Source organism: Podarcis erhardii (genome assembly GCF_964252035.2).
Source record: "Podarcis erhardii genome assembly, chromosome: 5".
Taxonomy (NCBI): domain Eukaryota; kingdom Metazoa; phylum Chordata; class Lepidosauria; order Squamata; family Lacertidae; genus Podarcis; species Podarcis erhardii.
The window spans coordinates 58,908,428-58,922,687 of record NC_138509.1 but is presented as its reverse complement, the minus strand read 5'-3'; the positions used below and the strand labels follow the sequence as shown (position 1 = coordinate 58,922,687).

At 47.2% G+C, this 14,260-nt stretch overlaps 1 protein-coding gene across 1 annotated transcript; it reads right to left on the bottom strand.

Annotated features, from left to right (window-relative positions):
• Positions 1 to 228: 228 nt before the first annotated feature.
• Positions 229 to 10,696, bottom strand: ANKRD2 (ankyrin repeat domain 2). Its single transcript, XM_081863884.1, has 9 exons — positions 10,260 to 10,696; positions 8,759 to 8,875; positions 6,263 to 6,406; positions 5,311 to 5,418; positions 4,591 to 4,689; positions 2,533 to 2,631; positions 2,132 to 2,230; positions 1,262 to 1,360; positions 229 to 424 (listed from the first exon to the last, which is right to left on the bottom strand). Exons 1-9 carry the CDS (start codon positions 10,347 to 10,349, stop codon positions 326 to 328), a joined length of 954 nt encoding a protein of 317 aa, XP_081720010.1. The 5' UTR covers positions 10,350 to 10,696; the 3' UTR covers positions 229 to 325.
• Between the last annotated feature and the right edge of the window lie 3,564 nt (positions 10,697 to 14,260).

Here is a 14,260-nt window from a genome sequence, read left to right as displayed (position 1 = left end):
AATGTCACACATGAGGCTGATAGGAGCAACGACTTGCTGAATTTCTGCCCATTATGCACTTCTAAAGGAGTGGGTCATCTTCATCCCTCCAGAAGTTGTTGAACTCCACTTCCCATAGTTATGCTGGCTGGGGCTAATGGGCCCTGGAGCCCCACAGTATGTGCAGAGCCACAAGTTAGTCACCTCCTGCTTCATAGCAACCCAAAGAGGACATCAGATTCCCGCGGGTTTTTCGTTTGCTTGGTTCTTTATTGAGTGTTAATGGCACAGCCTCTCCCAAGTCCAGAACCATCTTTGCTTGGACTTCCATCTTTTGTCTGTTTGCTCATGCTGGCAACTCTGTTGCCTCGGGCTCTCGCTTCTCCAGCACTTCCCGCGTGTCTGCCTGCCACAGCTGCACCAGGTCGGTGGGTGTCTTCCCAGCCTGTGGAAAGACCAGCATCCTTGGGTTACAAAACTGCAGCTTCTAACCAAAAGACTGCAAAAAAAACCTGACACAGGCAGCACTTGAAATTAAGAAAGCATGCTTCTGGGGTCTCCTCCAGACAGATTTTTATTTTTTTGCAAATGTAGTCTGAAACATGTCATTGATACAATAATTGTGCCTTAGTGGTGGATTTATTCTGAAGCATCCACATCATTCCACTTTATTACTGTAGTTGTTCTGCAATGCTTCCACAATGATATCACTTTGCCACTGGGAGGGCAGCCTACACTATAGCACAACGAAAGCAGGGAGGAAGTGCTAAACTAAGAGCACCTGGGGTATAGCAGGAGACCATGAGACATGCACCAACTGGAAACAAAGCCATATGGCTGCGCCAAAACCTCTGCAGGCAAAATCAGAATTGAAAGCGACATCAAAGAGCACAAACCAGGCATAGGCAAACTCGGCCCTCCAGATGTTTTGGGACAACAACTCCCATCATCCATGACCACTGGTCCTGTTAGCTAGGGATGGTGGGAGTTGTAGTCCCAAAACATCTGGAGGGCCGAGTTTGCCTATGCCTGGACACAAACCATGATGAATCAAAAGGACATATTGGGAAGCAGATGTACTTTGCATTAAATTTAAAAACTAAAAAAGTCTCCAGTAGCACCTTAGAGACCAGAACAAACTTAGCTGGTCTCTAAGGAGCTACTGGACAATTTTTTAATTTTTTAATTTCGTTTGACTGCATCAGACCAACTCGGCTACCTACCTGAATCTAGTACTTTGCATTGTTATTCCATGCATAAGCCACAAGGGGGCAACACTCACCAGGTTTTTGGCCATCATGTCTGCCCCATGTAGAATCAGCATCTTAATGATCTTGTAGCGATTGAGGCGCACAGCATCGTGCAGGGCACTGTCTCCCTCCTGTAACAGACATGGCAGCACCATTATGTGTAAGGCAAGGACAGGCAGCCACCAGAACACTTATGCTCACTGCTCATAAGACTAGCAGAAATTGTTAGTTTATCCACCTGCTCATCCAGTTCAGATCGATCAAGTGCTTTGAAACGAGAGTCTGGGTGCACTGAGTATAGATAGCTTTGTGGGCAGAGATCAGTTGGTGAGCTAAAGAGAGAAGAGCATGGCAAATACTGTACCACGAAAGACTTAAGCCAGCTGAACGTAAAGCCTTTCTGCGTGCCATCGACAGAGTAGGCTGCAATTTCCTCATTCTAATGGATGGAAGGTACTAACTCTGGGGATTAGGGAATATCCATGGATGATCTCTCGGTTTGTGCGTCCCTAGCTAAAAATTACTAGAGAGGTATAGAACCGCTCGTATACAGGGCAGCTCAGCCTTCAATGAAAAGAAGAGAAACTAGGACTTGGACTCAGGAATTTAAGGCAGTAAGGAAGGGGATATTATTGACATTATTAAGTTAATATACCACCTTTTAAAACTTGATCTTTCCTTTTACTTTTTTTGTTTTGTGTGCGTGCATGCACCTCCCTATAGAAAGGACTTTGTGTATCCATGTATTGTGTATTATATTTATAACCTGCCCTTCCGTGGATTGGTGTGATTCCTACACAAACCTGTGCATGTGTACAATTGCTGCCTAGACTCACATTAAGTTACTGGAATTAGATGAGCAGGGTGCACTGCAATAAGCAACCACACAATGTGCCTCTTACCCGGTCACGGGAATTTACATCCACTCCATTGTTTATCAGGTGCTCCACAATCTCTGCCATGCCAGTACGGGTGGCCACATGCAGTGGGGTGCTGAGAAGCTGGATTTGGGCAGGTGGTGAAGACGGGAGCAAGAAAGGGGAAACATGATTTCATGTTAGTGCGCCTGCTTCCTTCATGTGCTTCATCATGTTCTTATTGGAAGGACCTTGCATTGCTCCAGAACAGAACCACCTTCCTGTTAAGCCAGAATAGCTGCAAGATCCCACAGTCCCTTAAAACCTCCTTCTTTCCACTCCTCCCGCGCAAATCTCCTTCCTCCACCATTGTCTGCTTGCCAAGTTCCTCCCACAGTGCTGTTCTCCCACCATGAACCAAATCCTGGACTCCCCACCTTCCTCACCTTGTCCTTGACATTGAGATTGGATCCTTTCTCCTGCAGCAGCTTCACCACGTCCAGGTGTCCTCCTCGGCAGGCCCAGTGCATGGCTGTGGAGTCCAGCTGTTGGCAAGCAGTACACATCCGTCAGAAGAGGAGAACCTCTCCCTCCTTCACCTGTGTTCACCCCCTTCCTTCCCTGCCCCAAACCCTTTTGAGATTCATGCAACTGCATCTCCTAGCGTTCCTTAAAATAACAAAGCTGTAGTGGTCATGTAGGATTGCTATGAGGAATTATGAAAAATGAAGCAAGCCATTGTGTCAGCGGTGAAAGCATCGCTTTGACTGGGTTTGGGTCATCAACATGATTTCTGATCAATCCCACAAGCCTTTGCATCTCTGCCCCATTTTCTCTATGCCTGACAGTCACGAGTAAAGCATTCTACACAGACCAGTCGCTTACCAGGCATCCTGGGTACATAAAAAGAAGGAGGTAGCTTTGAAGGAGGTAGCTTTTGTTAATCTTTAGGTAGATCTTAGGGCCAGGAACAGAGTTCACATGGAGGTGGTAAAATGCCTGCATTTCCTTTTACTGTGGGTTATTACCTCCAGGGTTTGCTAAATGCATTCCTCCTTAAAAGGTAAAGGTACCCCTGCCCGTACGGGCCAGTCGTGTCCGACTCTAGGGTTGTGCGCTCATCTCACTCTATAGGCCGGGAGCCAGCGCTGTCCGGAGACACTTCTGGGTCACGTGGCCAGCGTGACGAAGCTGCTCTGGCGAGCCAGCACCAGCGCAGCACACGGAAACGCCGTTTACCTTCCCGCTATAAAGCGGTACCTATTTATCTACTTGCACTTAGGGGTGCTTTCGAACTGCTAGGTGGGCAGGAGCTGGGACTGAAAGACGGGAGCTCACCCCGCCGCGGGGATTCGAACCGCCGACCATACGATCGGCAAGTCCTAGGCACCCACAGCGCCACCCGCATCCCGCATTCCTCCTTGGTTCCTGTTTATTTAGCCTAAACATGTATGCATGCGCAAATAGTAAATAGTTCTTTGTAGTTAAGAGGCTTCCTCTGATCCGACTTTGTCCCCACGTAGGGATTTTTTGAAATGCTCAGAGGAAATCTGATTGGTTCTTACAAATGCTGTGTTAAAGTTCTTTTGTGAATAAAAACGACCTGGGCCAGGGAGTGGGATGCACACTTTCTCCCAGGGTCTTGCTGGTCAAGCCTCATGTCTGTTGTATTAATCAGGGTCCAATAAGAATTGGACAAAGTTGGAAGTGGGAACATTTGGGACATCCAGATTTGAAAGGTTTAAGAAATAAAATTGGAGTTTTTACTCCCAAGTATATAAAAATCTGGATGGAAAAAATGGGCCTTTTTGAGATAGACTCCTTCCAAGATTGGACATTTAAAATTAAAGAAGACTGGTAAAGGACTATGGTTTAAATAAATGTGGGAGCTCCAGGAAGACATCAGATGTTGATTAATATGGGGAACGCAACCAGGAAAAGGGGGAGGGAAATTTGGAATCCAAAGGGTGTAAAATCATATTTTATTTTATTATATTTTAATCTATTATGTATATTAAAGGGGGGAACGCGTGGAAGGGAATAGGTCGATCTTAGGAGATGGGAAAATATTTTTAAATTGGGTTAATGATAATAAGGTTAAAATTTGGGATAATAAATTGCTGAATTTATTTGTAAGAATTGGAATATAAGAGGGGGAGGGGAGGGGAAGTCCTGGAAAGATGTTACGGAAAATAAGATCTTAAATTTGGATGTTTTGTTTTGTTTTTTTATATTGTTATAATTGGAAACTTTTAATAAATATTATTAATATATATATATATATATTAATCAGGGTCCAGTCCTTCCTTTGCTTTCAGAACGCAACACAATGCCAGTCTTTTTACCTGGAGCACCCAGTAAATGCTACCCCTGTACCAGAGAGAGGAAACTGATAGTAGTGGCTTAGAAGAAGCATATATGGGCATAGCTGGAGATAGCAGGGTAGTGGTGGTGGGGAATGAGCAGGCATAGATACAGAATGATGCAATGGAGGGTTATCTTACTCGATCTCTGAAGTCGACAGTGGCTCCATGGGACAAAAGCTTCTCTGCAATCTCCACGTACCCTTCAAGTGAGGCACGGTGCAATGCTGTCCTGCGGAACTAAGTGAAGGACAGAATTAGGGCTTCTTCACATGACATAGTGATTAAGTAGTGTTGGTGCTGACCTTTAAAGCCCTAAATGGTCTCGGTCCTGTATACCTGAAGGAGCATCTCCTCCCCCATCATCCAGCCCGGACACTGAGGTCCAGCGCTGAAAGCCTTCTGGTGGTTCCATCACTGCGAGAAGTGAGGTTACAGAGAATCAGGCAGAGGGCCTTCTTGGTAGTGGCACCTGCCCTGTGGAATGCCCTCCCAGCAGATGTCAAGGCAATAAACAACTATTTTATTTTTAAAAGACAACTGAAGGCGGCCCTGTTTAGGGAAGTTTTTAATGTCTGACGCTGTATTGTTTTTAATATTCGGTTGGAAGCCACCCAGAGTAGCTGGGGAAACCCAGCCAGATGGGCGGGGTATAAATAATAAATTATTATATTATTATTATTATTATTATTATTTGCTTGCAGAAGACACACACACACACACACACACACACACACACACACACACCAATGTTCTGCTGTAAGCCTTATCCCAAGTGTGGACATGGTTGGTTCTCCGAATAGGGTGATGACATTTGAAGGCATTTCATGAAAAGAACAATCTCTGCTCCCTTCGTCATACCTCATCGCAGGCGTTTGGGGATCCCCCGTCTGCCAGGAACTTGTCCACCACATGCACCTTGCCTTGCACAGCTGCTTTCAAGAAGTCCTCTTCCGTCACAGGGCCTGTCTGTAGGGGAAAGGGTCGACGCTGCAATGGGTGTTGCAAAAGCTCTGAAAGCCCACGGCGAGGGGCTTGGGCCACTTTAGAAGCTTCTTTTTTAAAAAACAATCAAGCGGCATATAAATTGTAGGAAACGAACCATAAAAATGAATAAAATTTCATCACAAAGGCTTTTCCGAAAAAAGGAGCAGGGGCATAGCTATCCCTGATCTCATGGGATGGGGTATGCATTTTGAGAGGGCTCTAGGAGCACAATTAGCACTCTGCAGGGTGAGTGTTGGAGATCAGGGTCCTTGAGCACCTGCCCACCCCCCAGCAGGGTTTCCTCCATCACCCGCAACCGCTGAAGCCCCTGGGCTCTGTGGCTGTTGCTGCTCTTCCTCCTTACTGACGCTGCCAGTATGCAAGTGAGCAGGGATAGGAGCAAGGAGGAGAGAGCAGGAGGCCCACCTCACTCTGCCCTCTCCCTCCAGACAGCTGGGTAGATGGTGGCCAAAGGGAGAGGGCAGTCAAGTGGGCAGAGGCAACAACAGCAATGGCAAAGTGGGCCCCACTCATGGGACCTTGCCCAAGGACTCCTCCCTGGGGGAAGAGCTGCTGAGCACCTGGTATCTCCAAGCAGGACCAGGAATGTCCCCCTGTCTGAAACTTGGGGAGGATGCTGCCAGTCAGAGTAGGTGATACTGAACTAGGTGGACCAACAAGCCCACTCAGTATAAGGCAACTCCCTTGTACTGGAGCTATGCCATCTTGCTTCTGCTGCTCCTGGGTGAATCTCAGGCTCTCCCTGCTGCTGCCTCCGTAGTCCCTTTCCCCCCTCCCACTTATAGAAGCCCTCCCCACCCCTTACAATCTCCTCTGGCTCAGGCTCTGGTTTCTTCTCCTCTTTTTTCTTCTTAGGCTTTTTGCGCAACTCGAAGAGGTATTGTGTGCCACCAACTTGGATGATCTCTCGTCTCAGGTCCACAGAGCTCTTCCGCACCCTTTCCTGACCCTGTGGGAGGAGAGAGATTTATAAGAAAAACTCTAGTTTAGGACTAAATCCCTGCTTTTATTTCCCCCCTTAGCAGCAAATCCACTCTGCCCCACCCCTCTTTTGCTTTCCAGTTAGGGCTGGCCCAAGAGACCTTGCCCAGACACGAAGGATGAGATGGTGCCTCTCTTCCCATGTGCAGCTGCTAAGTGGATGGGAAGTTTGATCTTGTTCCCATCATGGCCGAGGAGCTTCGGAGGTGCAGGGTAGGCAATGTCATCAACACAGCTCTGCCTTCCACGGCTTCCTGTCCAAGGCAACAATGCACCCTTTGCCTAATGGTAGGGCCGGGCTCGGCCAGCTAATTGTAACCAAGGGCTTGCTGATCAAATGAAATATTTTTGTCTTTGTTTACTCCAGTCCTCACATTTAAAATTGGTACTGTGATGAGCAATGTAAAGTCCTGCTGACTCATGCTGGCTTCTCTCCTTTCACTCACCAAGAGAGCAACTTCCTTTGAATGCCTGTCTGAAAGATCCTAGAAGGGGGGAGGTGGTTGGACTGTTCCAGATTCCAAGCAAGATATCCTGCTAGGCTGAGGACAGTGGAGCAGAGTTCAGCTGAGTCTGGGAACAGCAGCATTCTGCAATGGAGCCAATGGGTTCAGCCCTTTTTAATGAGAGAGCTCAGCCCTAGAGCATGCAGGAGCATATCTGAGCATATGCAGAGTGTGTTTCTTTTGTCCCCCAAAGGCATGAGAGAACTGGGTTCCCAGGCCAACTAGAGTCTCAGCTGTCTCATTATGAAATGAAACTTCCTGCAGGAAATGGAGATTATAAAAGGAATATCCACGACTTTTCTCTTACCATGTGGGGCTTGCTGGTGGTGTGTGCAGAATTTGTATCTAATAACGGCACATGTTGCCCAGAACTTCCTATGTAGCTATCAGAACATTAACTTTCCTGCTCTGGTGCCAGATCAAACGACGTTACTTTTATGTACTGTTTTACTATATTACCGTGTGGGGTTTATTTTTAGTACTGCACTGAAAAAAAACACTCAGCGTAGCTTGTGCCCTGCCAAGCTGCATGCTGGCCGTCCATCAATTTTGAATGACAGCCCATCGGGGCTCTGTAAATCTCCTGGCTTGGCTGCCTGTCAGGGAACTGCAGAAATCGAGGAGGGGGGCTGTCAAGCACTTGGTGGGCAGGCTGCAATATATGGCTGATGGTCCGACTTGAGCTTGAAAGAATCCAAGCCCTACTGATACAGAGATTTATGGAAGGACCATAGCTCGGTGGAAGGGTGTTTTGCTTTGCACCCAGAAAGCCCCAGGCTTCTCTAGGTAGGGCTGGGATAGATTCATCCTCTCTAAAATCCTGGAGAGCCTCTGCCAGTCAGTGTAGACCAGGCATACGCATACTCAGCCCTCCAGATGTTTTGATACTACAACTCCCATGATCCCTAGCTAACAGGACCAGTGGTCAGGGATGATGAGAGTTGTAGTCCCAAAACATCTGGAGGGCTGAGTTTGCCTATGCCTGGTGTAGACAGTACTGATCTAGATAGGCTAATAGATCCTGCTTCCCAAGGCAGTCACCCACTTTTACCTCACGGATGGGCCAGCCCTGGCTAGAGTCAGGATAGGGGCGTTGTACCCGGGAAGGCTATTATTATCCGTGCTTTTTTTCTGGGGGGGACGCAGGGGTACACATACCCCTAAACATTTTGTGAATCTAACTTTCGCCTCATTGAGAGGCAGTATTTCAATATGAGTAGGAAAATGAGAGTACCCCTAAATATTGTCTTTTAGGAAAAAAAAGCACTGATTATTATCACACCAATTTTAGGGAACGGTGGAAGTATTTAGCCACTAGAGGGCAGAAAAGGCACTTGGGAATTCATCTGGAATGTACGCCCAGGGAAAGGGAGAGAAACCCTAGGCAGGCATACTCCGTAATGGGTCTTTCCTGACTGCGTATTATCTGTTAGTATTGTTTTATTCCACCTTTCCCCCAAGGAGCTGAGGCTGTCTCTTTCCTCACAAGAGCCCTGTGAGGAGGCAGGTTAGGCTCAGAGTGAGTGACTGGCCAAAGAGTCACCCAGTGAGCTAAGCGGGGATTTGAACCCAGGCCTCACCCAACCTTGGTGCTTTACTCTAACCATTACACTACACTGGAAAGGCCGTTAACATGGCATGGCTTACAATGCCAGGAAGGACAACTTAAGACGCTTCCACTGGATCCGTGTGACTACTGGATTGATAGATCCTGGATGATACCCCCAGGAGTATTATAAATTCATACATTATAAAGCTTTGTGCCCAACAGAGTGGGATACAAGAGCCTCTCTGAGGGCTGCAGCCTCTCTCACCTTAAGCCCCTCAAGACCTTTGTTGAGAGGCCCGTGCTTCTTCTCATCCTCCAGAAGTGGGGTATCTAGCCGGGCCACGACTGGCGGTTCTGCAGCGGGGGGGCAGGAACGGTGTTTCTGGGTGAAGCAAACAGGAGACAGGAAAAGCATTGCAACATCCCACACCTCTTTTCTTTTGACCGTGTAGTGAGCTGCGGCTTCTCTTTCCACGCATTTTTAAAAATTAGATGTATTCTATGATCACAGTGATAAGCAGACTGGTTTTCATGAGAGACCCTTTTCCTGAAAATTGCTGCCAGCCTCAAAATGGTCTCTCCCAGAGCCATCCATGTTCCACATCAGTCTCTTTTGAGGCCCTAGAGCAGGGATGTCCAACAGGTCGATCGCGATTTACTGGTCGATCGCGGGGGGGGGGGCGTGTCCCGTGGTCGATTGCGGTCGATCACATGATCCTCCCCCCCCCAAAAAAAAAACCACAGTTCAACAACTTTGGCTTCAGCAACTTTGGTAAATCAAATGGGTAGATCACTGCCAGTTTTTTTACAGTGGGAGTAGATCGCAGTCTCTAGAAAGTTGGACACGCCTGCCCTATCATTCAGTGTTATCCTTATTTCCCTCTTCTTCTCCCCATGATCTCTGGTGGGGCATCTCTCAGAAGCTGCCCAGAATAACCACTGCATAATTACTAGGCTGCCCACAACAAACTGTCTAAAGCACATGAAATAAATGCAACCAAATCAATAAGCCACTCTTCAAGTGAGCTTTGTTTAAAACTTGCTATTTAGGTTTTCAAACCTTTTTTGTAAATTCAGTATTAGAAACTGTGCTTTTGAGTCCTCAGTCCTTTATTACTGCACTTTATTTTACCTAGGTCGAGCTAGGATTATAAACACGTCAGAATTTTTGGGGTTCTATCCTTGTTTGAATTTTGGTCATTTAAAGTTTATGATTTTTCTATTTCCTTCTGAGGAAACTGAATAGTTCAGTGAAATGAGGTTTGTAGCCTGCATCCCGTTAAGGCTTTGTTCTGTTTTAGGTTTTTCTAATTTTTTCCCTTAAGCTTTTTGATTATTATTTTTTTTAGTTGATTTCCGCAAGACAATATTTATAGTCGATTACTTCTCGTTTCAGGGATTTTCACGGTATTTTATTTGTTTTGTGGAATTTCTCAGTTCCGTGACCGTCTTTTTTCTATTACATTTTCTTTTGGGGCAGTGATAGCAGCGCCAGCCTTAAACATCCCTTACTCGAACAGTCAAAATGGTGACCCCCTTTCCAATATATTAGTTGCTAATTACATGGAAAGGAGGTTACAGGAAACAAATTGGCTGCTTCGAAACAACCATTTCACACCACTTCATAGTAAAGCTGTCCCATCTCCTGTGGTTGGCAAGAACATGAGATCCTCCTCCCTCCCGGGCATATCCAGGAATCCAGGCCCCATCCAGTGCAGCCGCTGGGTCTGCCTCCTGAGTCCCAGGAATGCATCCCCAAGACTCACCTGTTCTTCCTCTTCCTCCAGTGCCAGCTTCTGTTCAATCAGGTCTGTTGCCCACTTCACCCCCTCGTCCACAGCTGTCTTCTCTGCCATTATCCTGGAGTTGTGAGTCCTCCCCAACACTCCCCCTGATCCTGGCTCTGCTCTCTTCCCAAGCTTTATTCAGGACTCTGCGGACCTGCTCCTGTCCACTCGCAGCCGCTGACTTAAAAGACCTGATGTGCGTCCTGCCCAAGTGACCCTGTTCACATTCCCCACCCCAAAGGCCTTTGCCGTGAGCTCAGCTTGTCGCAATCTCTCCTTTTCCAACTGCACACAGCTCACCTTCCTAAAAACGACCCATTAGTAGCCAGACACCCCCTCCCAATCGGGAGATGAGCACTGAGTTTCCCCCTTGACTCCTGGGGAAGATTTGTCCATTCCATATAGGCTGATGTCCTTCTCCTGGATACATTGGGGACAGGGATTGTGGCTCTCTGCCCAGCTGCAAGCTTCCCGAGTTGTCCTATGAGTCACTCCTGGGAGATTTGTATTGTCATGCGCACATACATCCCAGAAACTCCACATACACATGGAGTTTCCAAAAGTGGTGGTCCCTGCACAGAGCTGCCGATCATAATTTCAAAAGCTGTAGCATCTGAAATATGGCCGTAATAAAACCATCAGGTTGGAGGGATCTCCAAAGTTCCTCTAGTTCAGCCACCTGTCATTGCAGGAAAACCATTCCAGCAACATCCCTGAAAATCCAGCCACTGCTTTAAAACTTCTAGCAGAGGCGAGTCCACCACCTTCTGTTCAGTGTGGCGTAATGGTTAGAGTGTTGGACTGGGACCTAGGAGAACAGGGTTCAAATTCCTGCTCAGCCATGAAGCTCACTGGGTGACCCTGGGCCAGTCACCATCACTTAGCCTAATCTACCTCACAGGGTTGTTGTGAGGATGAGAACCATGTACACCCCCTTGAAATCCCCGGAAGATAAAGGTATATCAATGTAATAAATGATAAATAGTCCAGTGTGAAAATTAAGGGTTTCCATCCTGCGATGACTATGAGCTTCTGGAATCAAGGACAACTCCTTTTTTAAAGTGCTACCTGGGAATAGAGGTATCTGAATTTATCAATACATTTTGTAAACTGGCCTTTCACCCCAGTGCTTTGTATTTTGATAAGTGAATGTTTGTTGTAACTTGTAAGTCACTTTGGGCATAGCTCACTGTGTGAAGGCAGCAGGTAAATCAACTAAGCCAACCAACCAACCAACCAACCAACCGTCTTCTAAAAGGCTTCCATCACTAGCCTTAGTAGCTGCTGCTCCCCCAGCATAGAACTCCTGCCTCTGTGATGAGACACATGATACCCGCAGGGCATTTCTGCCCTCTGCTGTGGGTGCCAAAATCTCCAGAGGGGCCTGCTCAGGAGGGCACTAGCCCAAGCCACTGGGCTCTGCCAGGAAACAGTTTACCAACCTGCCAAGCAGCTAACATAGGCACAAAGCCTGGAACAGAAAGTGTAGTGGAACAGGATGAATAACATCGGGTGAACTGGGGAGGGTGGGGGCAGGTGAGAGGACACCAGGAAGGGATGAGCTGGAAGTTATTTATGGCAACAGACACATCAGTCTATCCCTCTCAGTCTCATAGCCCCCAATTGTACCGTGACAGCAGTGCTACTTAAGTCGTTCCTGAGCTCCAGGGTGCTCTTCTGCACAACAGGATGGAGATAACATCCCATTTCCCAATAACCAGCTTGAGAATTAATGACGTGGGACGCCTTCCAAGCCTGCAAGGCAGCTTCCGAGGTGATAAGAGGCCAGGATGAGCCACAGCAGTCAAGCAGCGGGGAGGAGGACCTTCCAAATATATCCTGGGCCATCTTACAAATCCATGGGTGTTCTTTTTGTCACCAGCCCTGTTTCATTAGACAGTCCTGACCCCAAACCAACCTATAAGGAGAGCAAGTATGCATATTATTTTAGTCACACATTGTTTTTAAAGAATGGCAGCTGTACGAGTGCCACGGAACAAAACCAATGTATGAATCTGATGGGAACTGATGGTCGCTTAATAACTAGATGTGGATGCTGGTTCACATGAAATCTTGTACGCTGCTTTGGAGAAACTGGTAAGTACTGGTATTGAGGTATGTTTTCTCTGGCAGTGAAGGGAGAAGATAGCCGCCAGGGCTAGTGGCTATAATACTGTAGTCTCATCCTCTACGAATTTGTCTAATCCTCTTCCAAAGCCATTCATGTTGGTGGCCATCACTACCTCTGCCTTTGAATAACAGGGGGGATTTGGGGTTCCTTGCTGTCCCTATTTTTATTATGCATTCTGCATTCTTTATATTTATGTTGTGAACCGCCCTGAGACCTGCAGGTATAGGGCAGTATACAAAGAATAACAATGAAGATTATGATGATGTAAATTGTCCTGAGATTTACAGATTATAGTAATAATAGTATTAAATAGCAATGCAGCAGACCACATGTGTAAATGTTCAGAAGCAGTGCTGTACACGTCATGTGAACTGCTGAGCACTTCTGTCCATGCTTGACCTTCCATCAAGCAGAGATTGTCCAAGTGGATCTTCCACACGGGTTCTGCTCTTTTCATTTCCCTTGCCCTCCCCTCTCCTTTGTGCTTTGCAGGTGGGCAATTAGCACCTGTACACAGAGGGCGGGCATCCTTTTTAAAAACAGAAAGACCACTGTAGCAATAAGATAAGCTTAAGACGTGTTAGTGGTACCATTTTTCAATGTATTCATCTGGTGTGTGGTCTCAAAAACCTCTTGACTAGATGTGGCCAGAGAACTTGGATCAGAAGGCCAAGCCAGACCTTACAAGGGGAGCCTGGGGGCTCCCAACCCACATTTCCCTCCCCTTGCTAAAGGCACAAGTGGTGCACAAACCTTCGCTGCCTGGTCCTCTTCTGTGCAGGCAGTGTCTATTTCTCCCCTTTCCAGCCAGGCTGTGAAAAGGGAAACAAGACCGGCTGAAGGTAAGAAAGTAAGGAAAAGGCCTGGAACGGAGAAGCACAGGAGGAAATAAGCAGCCATTCCTCTCATCTGCAGAGGGTTCCTCACATGTTGCATCAGCCCCCCATTTTTGTTGTTGTGGCCACTATGTAGTTCACAGAATCACAGAATAGTAAGTTAGAAGGGACCCTGAGGGCCATCTAGTCCATCCCCCTCTCTGCAATGCAGGAATCCTGTCCACAGCTATCCCTGGGTAGCCTTGAACACCAACCTTCTGGTTAACAGCTACATTACTCCAGGCAACTTCTAGTTCCACATTGAAATTTGGATTTCACTTGTGTTATGTACTGAGTCGAATAGGATCCAAACTGCAGCAGTCTGATTGGTCCTAGAACAATAGGATCCAAAAGGCAGCAGTCTGATTGGTCCTAGAACAATAGGATTCAGAATGCAGCAGTCTGATTGGTCCTAGAACAATGCAGCAGTATGATTGGTTGGCAGGAACCACCCAATCATGCTCCAGATTGAAGTGAATCCACAACCTGATTGGTTTACAGTACAATTCCGGAATTAGCCAATCATGTGCAGCCCATTGTGTAAATAATGTATATAAGGCAGATACTTTGAGGGGACTTTCATTCATTCCTCCTCACCACTATGAGCTGAATAAAGAGCATGAAATCACTTTGCGACTCCGAGTATATTTCACTGGCGACGAAGGTGGGATCCCGCTGAGCTGACTGCCACACACAGCACCGCAGCACCGCCACCTGCCGCACCGCTGCCTCGCACCGTGTATCCAGGCTTCAGCTCCGGGACACAAGGAACTCAGAATGGCAACTGACAGCAACTTCTCGCCGTTCAACCCAGCATCTGGAGACTGGGAAGCGTACGCCTCCCGTTTCACCTTCCTCCTAGAAGCCAAAGGGGTCACCGATGATGAAGACGCCAAGAAGAGGGCAATATTCTTCAGCGTCTGCGGAGAGGAGACATTTGAAATCGCCCGGGCTCTCCTTGCGCCTGAAGACGT